Source organism: Heterocephalus glaber, unplaced genomic scaffold (assembly GCF_053883595.1).
Source record: "Heterocephalus glaber isolate CG9 unplaced genomic scaffold, H.glaber_assembly_v1.0 deba00001550, whole genome shotgun sequence".
NCBI classification, from domain to species: domain Eukaryota; kingdom Metazoa; phylum Chordata; class Mammalia; order Rodentia; family Bathyergidae; genus Heterocephalus; species Heterocephalus glaber.
In genome coordinates, this window is record NW_028258343.1 from 15,739,290 (window position 1) to 15,754,573 (window position 15,284).

Sequence of the window (15,284 nt, forward strand, 5' to 3'; positions counted from 1 at the left end):
TCAGAGAGAAAATTTTATACAAGCAATGCTTGAAGTTCTGGTTCAAGTTTGGGTTTACTTATTTATCAATAAGCATTGTGTTTGACCCTACGGGTAAAGAGAGGACTGGCCAGAGGTCTCGTACCAGCTAGTACCAGTGGAAAAAAAATTAGCATTACTCTTTTTGACACTCTCAATTGTTTTCATAGCGGCAAATTTTCATCTGATATGATTTTCTTTTTGCCTGAAGAATTTTCTTCATTTCTTCTAATGTAGATCTATCAGTGATGAATTCTCCATGCTTGTATTTCTCTGAAAAAATCTGTTTCACCCTCATTTTTCATAGATATTTTGGCCTGGTAAAAAATTCTAGACTGATAGTATTTGTTTATTTTTTATTATTTCTTTTTATTCTAAAAACTTTAAAATATCTTTGTATTACATAGAGTCTTGGTACATTCAGGCTGCTATAACAAAATTCCATACGTTGGGTAATTTCCAAACAAGAGGAATTTCTTTTCATACTTCTGCAGCTTAGTAGATCCAAAACCAAGGCACCAGCTGACTTAATGTCTGATAACAGTTTGCTGTCTGTTTCCAAGATGGCGCCATCTTGCTGAGTTCTTACTTGGCCAAAAGGATAAAGTAGCTCCCTTCGACCTCTTTTATGAAGTCATTGACCCCATTCGTGAGAGAATGACTTGAATCACTTCCCAAAAGGTCCCACTTGGTACTTATAACTACCCTAGCTATTAGGTTCTAATGTATGAGCTTGGGGGAGGAGACACCAATGTTCAGATCCTGGCACACAGCGTCTGACAAGAGGCTTCTGCGTTTCTTATCTTTGCCCCTTTCTGTGTGCTGCATCATTTTTCACCACTCTGGCTGCTTTTATACTTTTTCTATCTTTTCTTTTGATAATTTGATTCTGATATATCCTGGAATGATTTTTTTATCATTTTGGGGTCTATTGCCATTGATTGATTTTCTTCCTAATGATGGTTCATATGTTGTACTAGACAAGGTGAGTTTTAACTTGTTGGGTCCTGAATTTTGTTGTACTTGACTGGTGTTTGACTTAGCTCTGGCATGCGGCTAACTTATCTGGGAAGAATTAGATTCTTTTTAGGCTTACCTGTAAGATTCTTAGTGTAACTTGATTAGCATGGGCTAATTTAGTTCTCTACTAAGATAATACCCTCTGAATTCATTACTCGATGCTCTCTGCACTGTGAAGGGCTTCCATTTTGGATCAGGGAAAAAGAATTATTACCAGCTCCAGGTATTCTTTTTTTTGGTACCGGGGATAGAACTTGGGTCCTTGCACTTTCAAGACAGGCAGCATAACCCTGAGCTAAATCCCCAGCCCTAGGTATTCTTTTGATCACCACTCTTTGGCGATTTTTCCCCTGCCTTAGGTAGTTTTCTCTCATTCATTTGCAGCTCAGTATTCTGATTTATCTTTGCAGATGAGTGCAGCTGTCGTGTTCCCCACCCCTATTTTGCGTAGCTCCTTCTTCCCTTGCCTTCCGCCCCACAAATTCTAGTTGCCTTGGGCTCCATGGACACTAATGTCTGTCTTTCAATTTGGCAAGACCATACTCTGTTTACCTTTTCTCCGGATGTGCTTCACCCTGGACACCACCCCCAGGTAATAATCTGGCCAGTTGAACACCTGGCCTCATTTGCTCCACGTTTCTCAGGGATGAGTCTTGAGCTACCCATGGCCCAGTATGTGAAAACTGTAGTTTCTCATATTTTCCCCTCAAGTTTCTTTGCAATTGAAGGAAGGCTGGTGAATCTCAATCCTGCCAATCACAGTAGATGCAGAAATCCTAATGTATCATCTTTATAAAACTTTTTTAGTATGATGTTTGAAATTTTAGGTTTTATTTCAACGGAAATTTTTATGTGCGAGACAAGGATACAAATAGTGTTAGTTTTTTCTTTGCAGATCATCAGTGGTAAAAGAACTAATTATTTTTTAAAAACCAACAGGCTCTCCTGTTGTCCTTCATAAGCAATTTTATTACTAATAAAATATTCATTTATATATATGTATGTATATATATATATATATATATATATATATATATATATATATATATATAATTTACAGGCTAGTTTGGCTCCATTAGTATGACCACTAAACAGGCTTGTCAATTTGATTGGAGTAGGAGGTGCCTGGCAGATTAGTAAAGCACCCTTCTGGGTCTGTCTGGGCAGGTCATGGGGGCATAATCTTGGGGGCTATGTCTGGCTTCCAGCCTTTCTTCTCTGGCACTCTTTCCAGCCAACTCTACTTCCTGGCCACCATAAAGTGAGCAGTGTTTCTCCACCACAAACTTCTGCAATCAATGATGATTTTGCACTGGTGCTAAACAACCATGCACTAAAACTTCTGAAACCACAAGCCAAATACACCTGTCCTCCTTCATGTTGTATGTATGCGGTGTCAGGTACTTTTTCTCAGCAGTTGGAAAGCTGATCAGTATAGTTTGTTTATTGTCACATCAACAGTGGTTGCTAATGTTTTATTTAATGTATTTAAAATCTATTTTCATTAGTGACTTAAAATAGGGATTTCCTCTTTGATGCCTTTGCTGTCAAAATTTTACTTTAAGGATACTGAGCCACAAAAAGTTATTGGAAGAGAAGTGTGCATTATTGCATTCGCTGGAAAGCTTATATATGATTGAAACTATAGTAGGCTATTTTTGTGAGTTAATTTATTAAGTTTTATTATTATAGAAATTTATTTTCTACATTTTCAAATTTTCAACTTTATTGTGTAAGTTTTCATGGTGCTCCTTTGTATTTTCTGATATTTCCTTATCTGTTTGCTTTTGAAGTAATTTTGCTTATGCCCATCCCTACATTTCTAAAATTGCTTATGTGAGTGCTTACCATTTTTGTTTGATAAATTTTGTCAGAGTTTTGTAATTCTTTTAAAAACTAGTTTTGAGGCTTGTGTCCTTTGTACTTATATTTGTATTTTATCTCTTTCATTTATAGTTAAATGAATTCATATACTTATTATTCCTTTTCTTATACTATCTTTTGCATAAGTTGCTCTAGTATATTTATTCCAAAGCTAAATGACTCACAACAACTAATAAACATCATTGTTTGAGATGATGCTTAATTTGAAGAGGTTAGGTATCTGGATTCTAATCCTGGCTCCATTCCTTCCTAGTTGGAATGGCTTGGTTTACTAGCTGATGACTTTGGCTCACGTATTAGTCACCCTTTCGCCACTGAAATAAAATAAGTGACACAACTTAAGAGAAGTTTATTTTGGCTCACAGTAACAGAGGCTTCAACCCATGGTTAGCTGGTTCCGAGGCAGAAATCTCATGCTGGAAGGGGATGTGGAGGGCAGCTGCTCAGTGCATGGCAGCCTGGAAGCAGAGACACAGAATGAGCAGGGCCAGAGACATCCTCCAGAGCCCAGCCCTCGTAACCCCTCTGCACCTGGGCCCACCTCCCAATAGCACATTCAACTACTGACTTATCAGTGCATTAATCTAGCAATGAGCACAGGACCTTCATGGTCCAGCCATCTTCAGAAGGCCCCCAGCTGAATATGTGAGACTTTGGGGGATGTTTTCGAGCTAATCCAGAAGAGTCATGCGCCTTAACAGAAATTGAAGCAGAAATTCACAAGTAAGCTGAGTATCATAGGGACATATGTTTTGTATAGCCATTGTCTCCTTTGTCCTCACCAGTAAGTTCCTACCAGTGTAGCCCTAGATTATGTTATATTTTTGCCAATAGTATCACAAACGAACTCATACTAAAATTATTGCTAAGTAAAACTCTTCTTCCCACTAAGTTGTTATTCAACTGAATGGTCCCCTACCTAGTACTTGTTCAGTTAGTTAATTGTAAAAAACTGTCTTTCTGTGTATTGTATTTCATTACAAAACAGTGGAAACAGAAGTACGTATGTAGGTATTTATATAATATAGATGAATTAATGATTTATAAATTTATTTTTAAAGATATGAAGATAACATTATGACAAGGATATGGAAGTCTAAGGCCTGTCTATGTGTGACCTTGAGTCCTCCTACATGGGTTAATTTTGTTCTATAATATAAACTATATTCTATAGTATAAACTATAACAAATGAATGATTCCTTGGTTTCACTATATGTTTTAATACTTATTTTCTCATTTATACTTTACAATTCATTTGCTTTATTCTAGGCATAAAACTCTCCTTGGTCCTGCTCCATTCTCAAATTATTCTTGATCATTTGATTTATGGAATAAAAAAATCAATTACAGTTTATTTATCATATTTACTTTTATGACTATTCCTTTCTCTATATGCATATTGCTCTTTTAAATTAATCCATTTAATCCAAGGTTTCAATGAGAGAGTTATAGATTCTGAATATGAATTTTACTTTTTTTTTTTTTTGGTACTGGGGATCGAACTCGGGTCCTTGCACTTGCAAGGCAGGCGGTAGAACCACTGAGCTAAATTCTCGGCCCTTGAATTTTACTTTCAAATAGTTTTGAGGAAGATGGAGCAAGAAAGTCACAAATACAAATTATGCTACTAAAAAAGTAAATCATACTTAAAACAAAATTAAAATCAACATTCAACTCACACATAAACCCCAAATGAAAGATTTAGCAACCTATTCGAACAATTTTAAAATTTTTCCCTGTTTGTGTTAAGATGTTGCATCAATCACAAAGTATTTCTTAAGCTCCTTTTATGTGATAAGAATTACCCTGCCCTGTACATCTCAAATATCAATGTCCTCCTTCAAATCCACAGTCATAATTTGGGCTCTGTGAAGTAGAACTAAAAGTCAAGCAAGTACAACAAAAGAATTTGCCAGGATTACATCTAGAAGCTAGATGCTATTATGTCAGCAGGCTCTCATAATGCACGTCTTAAGCTAGGTTCTCAGTATTATTGGCTGCTACATGAAACAATTTACAAGTTTTACTAAGCTAGCAATGGAAAGTCAGCATAATGTTGTAGAAAATAAGAATTATTTGGTAAAGAACAAATCACAGCGGATTAATTCCCTAGTGTTCAGAGAGAGAATTTCAAATCTTAATGCTAATGTGGAAACAGAAGCAGAGCAGCCAAACCAGATTCTCTGAGATGTTTACAGATGCAAAGAATTACTTCTGGAAGTTGCAAGAACTATTTCAGACCACTAAGGTAACCTTAAGCAAATGACTACTTCAGTGCTCCAGGGTCATTTAGTTCACTAAACCAGTAAACTATCTCAAGTCTGAAGTTCCTGAACAGTTTCTGAATAACTTCAGCTTGTAGCAAGCCAGAAGGATTCTTTGTCTTCTACCTTTTTCCTTTTCTGCCTGGTTTCATGCTTACCCAAATGCCCCCAAAACAAGTATTCACATTTGCCCAGCATTTGAAAATAAAATGCTGCCTAATTTAGCCCCGTCATTGCATGAGTTATTACTATTAGACTATCTAAAACAAGGTGGGAACATTCTATGAAAATAAATTGCCAATTGTGCCAAAATTCACATATATATGAACCAAAAACTTCATGGTTACTACTGAAGAATTCATTTATAGTAGAGATCATAGGAATTTTTTTGACAGCCAATATAAAAATATGCCATGTTCTTCTGGGCTTCCTCCACTATCCACACACACTCTTACAATCACTTACTTCTACCTCACTATCCCATGCAGCAAAAATATTACAAATGTTTCACAGGATAACAAGTACTCTTTACTGAAGTGATTTGCATTTTTAAGTTTGATTACAGTCAGGCAGGCTTCTGTGTTAGCAGAGCGCATCAGCACTGGAAGCACTTCCACTCTGCGGGGTTATGTTGCTCAGAAAGGAATGACAGACAGCACGTCTCCTTATGGCATCTCTCTGCTCTGCTGCAGGCAGCCTTCTAACCAAGTGATGGAGAAAATGTTTGCAAATTAGATATGTAAACATTTAGGGAAAGCTAATAACATCCCATAAATGTTTTTAACTTAGGAATTAACACTAAAAAAGTAATGCATGGCTTATATACCCACAGCCCCCTGGTTGTGGCTATCAGTGAAATTCAGTATTTAAGCAGATGCACTAGTATTCTGATAAAATATTTGTCAGATTCTGGCAGTGGCTCTGACTCGAACAGCAATTGCTGGTAAAGAATTTAGCCTCAACTATTTAGAAAAGTGGCTTTATTGAATTTACAAACAAGGTCCTGCAATTTTCCATTTCCTTAGCAAGATATTAAATCTACCAAGCTAAGCGTGTCATCATGACTATAATTTACATGATGTGACATGACAGTTAAGATATACTGTAGTAATTTCTGAGAGCTTGCAGTATTATTGTAGTATGAAAAATTTATGTGGTTCAGTTATTAAGCCAAATTGTTTCATTCATATTGAGACGTCTGACAGTAAACCACCCAGGGCTTCCACATTACATTAAAAAATATCTCCCATATTCAAGCACTTTGCACAACTTGTTACCATTATTTTGCTCACTAAATGGAAACTGGAGCAAGGAAAGCAGAATCTGAAGTGCTTTCTTGTGGATGGTTACATGATACAGTTCAGCTTGGATAAGGGAAGTTATCTTTGGGAGTGTACAGCAACAAATAGCATGTCCACATTCTTGGCTCTGATGCTACTGAACATCTCATCTGTCTGCCTTCCATCTGTTGGTTTGATTTTCAGCCAACAGAAAGAAAAAGCATATGACCAAAGAAGAAATGATGGAAAATATGACAATTTTTATTATCTTCTACCTCCAAATAAATTTTCCCATTGTATAAAAAATAAAATTTGTGAAACTTATCTAAGTTAGACCCAAGTCTCTTCTTGGAACTCTTCTGAGGAGTCAAAGAAAAAAAAAATGACCATTTATTTTTAGGGTTTTTCTTGGCAATTTTAAGCAGCAGAAATTCAAGCCATATGTGCTATTTTATTCTTGTTGGGAATATAGGAGGTTCCTAAATAGAATAGGATAAAATGACGTCTTATAAAGGGCCTTGAAAATAAAAGTTTAATTAGATTTTTATTGCAGCTATTGAATTTTATGCAACATATGTTCTCTCTTTTAAAATACATGTTCATTGAAGACCTGTTTTGTCCATTTACACATTTTCGTAATAGCATTGAGAAGCTCGTTAAAAATAAGAACCTCCCTGTGAGTTAAAAGTTTTCAACCCATTAAAGCCACCAGTTCCTATTTACTGAGAAGCATATGAGATACAGTACTAAGTTTTTCTATTTCAATACTTACATGCAAGAACCAATAACCACGAATATAGTTTATTTATTTAATCAATGAGGATTTCTTCAAAAATAACATGGTATTCTGGATTTAAATAGCATCAACTCACTAAGAGATGTTTTTCCATGGGAGCTTCTGGTGTAATAATTTTAACTATCAGCTGACACCCAACAAGTATGTACTTGCAGAATTAAGACAATGAATGTAGTTTCCAACTAATTATTAGGGAGAATAAAATTCTAAATACCAAGGTATCTATCTAGAGAGATATAACTCAAAACAGGAAAAAACAAAAACAAAAACAGCCTGCATTTCTGAAGCTAATACATTTGTTTGTCTGTGTATGTTTTTGTGCACATGCGAGCAGGCTTTAAAACAAATACGCACTTGCAATCTGGTACAGCCAGGATGGTTCTCTGTCTGAGCTGTAGGAAATATGTTGTTTACACAAGCCTCATGGCAAGCCTTAAGTTAGTTTTATAATAAATTTCTTTTCTAATTAACATTCATACCAGGTAGAAGAAAAAGTAGCTCTCTTAAATATCAATTTTGAAATGAAATAGAAACAGATGAGAAAGATTTCAGTATTTCATCCTGAACCACTCTACAAAACAGCTATTTTCAAACAAACACCATTTCTCCCAATATCTATAATATATTCTACAAAATATCTCAGAGGCTTAATGCATCCATCCATCCATCCTTCCATCCATCCATCCATGCATTCTTCCTTAGATCCATTCAAAAAGCTTAAATAGAACTCCAATTATATTAAAAACTAGGGAGTTACTGTCCTGTATACATACTTCACTCATGTGACATGGGAGAACTCTTCAACTTGAAATAATTTAGTTGGTTCTGCAATCCATATCATATGTGCTGGTTGTCATCTTTCTTTAAAGAAATGCTAAGTGAAATGCACTGTCATCATCAGTCAATGAAAGCAGAGCAGCAGGAGCATGCACCATATGGACTTACTTTGTTTCCCAGGTATGGGGCTGGCATGCTCCAGTAGTAGCTGTCTGGCAAGGCTTGCCGGGCCTCTGCGTGGCTGATGCTGATCTGCTGAGGTGACCCAGAGCTGTCCTGGTGGGGTGCCACTCGGACTCGGCCAGAGATGTCAGTCAAATACCAGCCACTCATGTCTTGTATCTTACAGAAAACACACAACAGTCATTAAAATCCACCAACTATTTTCTCTTTCATATTCCTTGTATTTTATAGATAAGACTATAAACACTTCAATATGAATATCATAAAACTTATTTTATGACTGCTGAGAGGCTCCTAATGTTTACTTCATTTTTCCTGATATTTCTGGGAGTTTGGATGGTGCTTATTGAACCTATACTTTTTCAGACTTGTGATTCCAGGTACTGCCTTTTCTTTTAAAAATAGAAATTAATTCACAATTACAGAATAGTTATTATACAATGCACCAAATAGTTGGACTTTGAGTTTTATATTTTTTACACCCGATGAAATTTCTTGTTGCTTAAGAAAATAAAATATTTTAAAAGGGTTACATATATATTTTTAACACAGGAGAAGAAAAGAAAATATACAAGTTGTTGAAAGCTGGCTTTTCATTTAGTATTTCTTCCCCTCCAAATTTTTTCAATTTCTACTTTGAGAGTTAAGGACATTTGACTCCATCAACCTGTTGCTATGACAACAACTTGCAATACTGAATGTTTGCCTTCCCTAATGCTTAGAAGTACTCTGGGAACTCATAGCCTAGATTTCTGCCCCAGAAGAGCAAGGAGCCTTAACGGAGAAATGAAGGAATATGTACTGATTTACTTTTCTATTGTTTCCAGCCAGACACAGGCAAACAGATACACTTAGAGTTTAAACACTGTTTACTGAGAATTCAGGCTATTGGCTACCAGGGTTCTATTAGACATGGGTAAACTGCTTGGTGCTGTAAGAGGAAGGGCAATTGGCTACAATGTGAGGATGAAATATTTTTTGAAGTCTCTTCATGTAGGGATTATTTGATTTTGCCTGTTCCAAAGCTGTGAAACCACTAAAACTGCTTTGGTCTGAGAGAAAAAAATAGAGACTGGTTATAAACTCATTGGCTTGGAAGACAATAGGCAACAACTTCCACTCGCTTTCTCTTCGGGTGTTCTAAGGCAGTGGAATGCAGTGGACCCTAAGCTTGGATGTCACCAGCTCTGCCTCGGGGCTAGTTGGGAAACCTTGTTATATCAGTGGCGCTGATGGGAGGCTGGGTGGGACTCTACCTACAAAATGAAGAAGTTTGGAACTAGATGATCATTTCTTGTTGATTCCTCAAAGTCTGCTTTGATAACAATACACTTGATAATGTGTTCTCAAATTTAGACATGAGAGCATATCAGAAACTACTCATAATATTCCAAACTTGACTGAATACAATATAGATGGAAAAATATTTAATAGCTATATTCTAGATTAATCAGTTAGCTGATTAAACTTAAAAGAAAGAAGTATTTGGGAGACAGTTTATTAAAATAGGATTTTGTGTAAAACAACTCTGACCATCTCACCTCTACTGCTTAAAAAAATCCATCAATAACTCTAACAAGACTATGAAGATCTCATTTTCCTCTAAATTCCCTTCTAGAAAAGGGGCAAACTGCTGCCAGTAGGGAGACACCGTGGAGCTTGGGCAAGGCAGTGGAAGCAGAAAGGTGAGCATGTTTAAGTTAGGAGACAATCCCATTTACTGCTAAGTAGTTTTCAACCGTGTCCAACCTGTGGCTTGCCTTTAGGTCATCTATTTTTTATATATTTTGAGTGAAGAGAAATTGTCTTGGGCTGTATATAAAATATATATTGTAGTTAATACATATGTATAACAAAACTTCCTTTATTTTTGTATTTTATTGTAATATTAAAAGAGATGATAAAGATGGAAAGACAGAAAGAGAGAGAAAGAAAGAAAAAGATGGAAGGAAGGAACAAAGGAAGAAAGATGATAAGAAAGGAAGAATGAAGGAAACTAAAGAGAGAGAGGAGGGAAAAATAGGTGGCAAGTTGGCTATGACTAGTTCAGGTCATAATTTAAAAATTTTTTTAATTAACTAAAAGTGAAGGTGTCATCCAAATTTATTTTAATAGTGAGAGAGCCTAGAAAGCACTAAATAATAACAAAAGGCTGATGCATAATATGTTTTATATATAATAATGAAAAAGGAATTTTTCTAAATTATATACAAGATACAGAAATAAATAGAAAATATAATTTTTGTGTTACAGTCTTATGCTCTCTCTGTTACATACTGTCTTCTGGGGATTAAAATAAATCACACTATTGTTTCACGTACTAATTATAGATGTTGCAAAGGGCAGTATCTATGATTTCAAGAGTTCCCAGCCCATGGTTACTGACAAACCCATTAAAGCTTGAAGCGAAGACACAGTAACAGTATTTGAAGATAAATCCATCACTTTTTCTTGACAAATTTAAGAAGGAGCTCACTGCAGCATACTTGTAAAAATCTTACAAAGAACAAAAGTACCAGCAAAGAAGACCTACAGAGCAGCACAGAGGGTAAAGGGCAGGGCATCCTTACATCGCCATAGGTCCAGTAGGCACTCTGACATCTGCTTGAAACCCCTGAACAGAAACAGTCATCACAGCCTTCTGGATTATCCTCTTGCAAATTGAAGAAGCCGGATTTGCATCGACTGCAGTCCCCTCCTTCAACGTTCTCCTGTAAATAGAAAGGGGCATTAGCAACAAGAAGAGAGGCAGAGAGGTACACTCTGTCTGGCTTAGGTCTAAAATGCCCTTCAAATCCTCACTGATCTGGAAGGACTTAGAGCTGTTAGGATCTGGGGTCTGGTCTGAAGAGGCAGGTCACCGTGGATGTGACCCAGAAGGTCTATCTCCCTTCCTGACTCCTCCTTTGACTCCGCTTCCCAGTCTCCATGAATTGAGCAGCTTTCCCTCAGCCAGGCCCTCTCTGCCAGGCCATGCTTCCTTGGAGTGAGACTATGGACTAAAACCTCTACAAACTGTGAGCCAGAGTAAACCTTTCCTCCTTTAAAACGTAAGTGTGGGATATTATGTCTCAGTGACAAGGAAGTGCCTAAAAGACCTTTACAATTAAGAATTTTGTGTATGTTTGTGTAAGGAAAATGTTAACCACACATTCTTCATTTTATCTTTTCAAATAAAGTATATTATTTTTAAACATTTGCTTATAAGCTTCTTGTTAAGCTATCTACTCTTTCTAACCAAATTGAGGAGAAAGCTCATTTGATGCTAATCTACTGTACTTAGAGTTATGATTTTGAGTTTCATGTATGTTGAGCATGTGGAGTCACTGTCACGATAAAATACAAGAGTATGCGAGTCCAGCTAGCATGGGGCCTGTTGGGTCCTCTATTCCCTGCTACTGAGCAACTGCATCTTAAAACACATAATGTATAGTAACATTTCATTGGAATTACACCACTGTGGAACACTTTTCATAATACAAATGAAAAATGCATAAACATGAGGCAAATACTAATTTGACACACAGAGAAACTGAGCAAATACAATATTTCTCTGATCAGACTGAGTAGAGAAAAGGAAAGTTTCCCTTGGTTAACTTTTAACAGAGCTTCCTCAAACACGCAGAAGGGGCTACTGTGGGAAAAATTCACTCCTGTTCACTGACTGCTGTCCCTGAGATCCCTGTAACCCCAGGCTCAGTCCACTGAATGCTGATGTAGGCAGACTCAGACCAGTGAGAACCGACTGTGTAATGCACACTGGGAAGGGTGTCATCTCCCAATTTAAAGCTTGGTTGATCTCCACTGACACTTCAAGTGAACGCTCCCTGATTTTCCAGAAAACAGATTTTCAGTGTCATCTAAACATGCATTTACTCTACATTTCCTCTCTTGCTTGAATTTCCTTTTCTGCTTCAATCCCACCCTTTATATTTATTTTGAGACAGTGTCTCACTAAGTTACCCAGGTGGGACTCCAACTTGCCATCCTCCTGTCTCAGCCACCCAAGTAACAGGATTACAGAAGCACACTGTCCCTTATATGTTGCTTTATTAAAATCACTAAAACATGTAGCTAGGTTTTTAAAGATTCTTGTCTTACAGCATAATCTGTCCAGAGGTTGAAATCCTACTTATCATTATAGTAGCAGAAAGTAACGAGGTTCCCATACAACATTGAACATTTCCTTCATAAAAGTTCATTATGATTAAATGAGGTTTTTTGGTGGCAGTGATTTTTATGCATACCAAAGTGCTGGGCAGAAAGTAGATGCTTAGTAAAAATGGTTTTAGTAAGCAAGGATTGGGAAGAACATAGGATTGACAAAATCTGAGAATATTTAAGTAAAAATAAAAAAGAGAAAATGGCATAAAATAAGGACAAATTTATAAGAATAAAAAAAGAAGTCCTCAGACTCAAGGGAACTTGTTTAAAATTAACTTTTTGGCTCTTAATTTTCATGACCCATCTTCACTGGGGTGGCCCTAACAAGAAGTGTCTCTCTTTTTTTTTTTTTTCTTCAGGGGAAAGTGTGAACGCAGACCCAATATGTACACAGACTGAAGTTCTGCCACTAACATTCTTGCCAGTTTTAATTTCTAAGGTCAACTTCAGGTATTTTGAGATGATAGGTAGCACTAAAACTGAACAAATTTTAAACTGCCATGGAGAGATAAATCCTTGAAGCACTGAAGGTAAGAACATTTTCCAAAGGACACGCAGGCAGGGAAAATGAAACATACTTATAATTATGATTCAGCTTATCCCGGGAGAACATTATGCTGCCTTTCCAGACACTGTGTTCTTCTGTACTTGTTCTAATCTACCATTCATTGAGTCTAATTTGTAAGCAAATAACACCACTTTTCTGAGATTCAGACTGAGTTCAACCATAGGACATTTTAGATATTAGTTACATTTTATTTAGCTCTATTTTAGCCTAGTAATATGACCCTTAAAATTAGAATTAAATAATTGCATATTCAATTTAACTTAACAACCTGCAGTAGCTCATTAGGGTAGGAATTCTAGTAAATTACTAGGTCTACTCTAAAAATGAGTAAGTTGAGACACTCACAATTGACTATAAGGCAAGGTGGAACTGGGAAAGTCGATTCCAGAAGATAATTAAGTTACGGGAACATAAGGAAGTGCTGATTCCTGCTGTGAAGGCTTCAGGAGGCTTTACAGCAGGAGTAGAATTTCACCTAAACCTTGAAGCATGGTTTAAAACCTCAATTTGTTGGCACAGATAGAATGAGAGACCATGCTACCAAAGATATTTGGGACAAGAATTAATAGGAAAGGTTCATTTATTATTTATTCTTTCAAATAAGTGCCTTCAATACTTCTTATTTTCTAGGAACATTACTTAATACTAGCAACCCTGGATCCCTACCCTGTTATAACCAATATTCAAGGCTGTCCTAAGAGACAGGAATCTTATCCCTTAGTCATCGGTAAGTTGTTAATAGATGTTCAGCAGGAAATAAATCAACAGAACTATCTTTGAGACTTAAGTTGACAGGAGTAGGTAAAATGATTATGAAATGTGAGAGAGTGGAGCAAAAAACTCATTTCTATATGATACAGTATTGGGTTCACTCAACAGATTTGGGATACTTAAATCCTGAATATTACAAATGAATATGTCATATGGAGACCAAAAAAAGCCTTAGAATATCCTGCCTGATAGGACTGTCTTTGTACACCTGGAGCAGGTAGTCACATCTGGCATTTTATGCTAACACTGTAGTAAATGCCTTTTTATTTAATTGAAGGTGTGGGGCCATGTTATATCCATCTGAACTCTTGGGGTTAAGGTTTGTCATATAGGCTTTCCATATCTATGTAACAGTCCCCCAATAAACACCTTGGGTGAGCTTCCCTTTCTAGCAATCTTGGGGTTCACATGTTGTGGGGAGAGTTCCGGGCTCTGCATGCCTTCACTGAAAGAGGGTAATGGGAGTTTGTGCTTTGCTTCCCCTGGACTTTTCCTGGAGCATCTTGTGTCTTTGATGATTTCAATTTGTAATCTTTCATCAGCATCCTAGCCAAGCTCTGACACTGAGGAACCCGCCTCATCTTGGCACTATGACAGCATCCATACTTTGGAGAACATGACAGCCAAGTGGTAGCTTTGTGTTGTTTATTGTGATAAATCTTTGAACCAATATATTTTTAAACCCCATTACAAGTCTTCAAGCTAACCTGCTTTGTCTTCCCATGCCCAATTCACTTCAGTCGTGTTCATAAACCATTATCATTGTTTAGAACATTCGCATGGACCTCACATCCAGTTGCATTGCATGTCTACTTAGTGCCACAACTCTAAGTTTATACATTCCCACTTTTACTCTTTGGTGTGTATCATGCTGTTGCTCTAGTCAGCTGTAGTTGCTGCTGAATTAAATTTGGCTTGAGGGTGTTTCCGTACCTGGAGTCTCCACATAATGAACTGCAACATAACACTATGTCAGAAGGCTGAAAACCTAATTTAGAAGCCTGTTTATTGTAACACAAATTCAGGTCTCAGCCAAGCACAAGCAGCTCAGTTTTAGCCAACCATAGGCTGTCAATTCACCAAGCCATCTAAAAATAAGACAAATGTCTAGATTTAAACAATCAAGCTATTTTTATTTTACTTTTGTTTTAGTCTATTCACACTTACTGCCTACTTGAGAGCAGAGGTCTCGAAATATCTTCTTCTTCTTCTTCTTCTTCTTCTTCTTCTTCTTCTTCTTCTTCTTCTTCTTCTTCTTCTTCTTCTTCTTCTCAGTGCTGTCTGATTCATGAATTTTTCTTTGTTCAAAGACACTGAGTTAAATTTAATTTATCAAGAGTTTTTCTCTTGATGGTCCTTATCAGTTTGCAGTAGATTCATTCCATTCCAGATAGCTAGGCTTTGATTTTTCTAAAGCTTTACTGAAGACAAATTTAAAACATAACTAAACAGTAAATATGGTGGATATAAGGTATGCTTATAAATCATTATTTATGGTATACTTAAAGGGCCTTTTGAGGTTGATAGGAAGATGAAAAATGAAGGAGGAAAGTTTTCT

General features: G+C 36.6%; 1 protein-coding gene across 10 annotated transcripts in view; it reads right to left on the reverse strand.

Moving 5' to 3' along the window:
• The window catches only part of Lama2 (laminin subunit alpha 2), a 586,947-nt gene that overhangs the window by 313,587 nt on the left and 258,076 nt on the right, over positions 1-15,284 (reverse strand). For all 10 annotated transcript variants that reach the window (XM_087190273.1, XM_087190276.1, XM_087190275.1 and 7 more), the window contains 2 exons: positions 10,794-10,934; positions 8,209-8,382 (listed from right to left, as the gene is read on the reverse strand). In XM_087190273.1, coding sequence (XP_087046399.1) covers positions 8,209-8,382; positions 10,794-10,934 — 315 coding nt within the window. The remainder of the gene's footprint in view (positions 1-8,208; positions 8,383-10,793; positions 10,935-15,284) is intronic.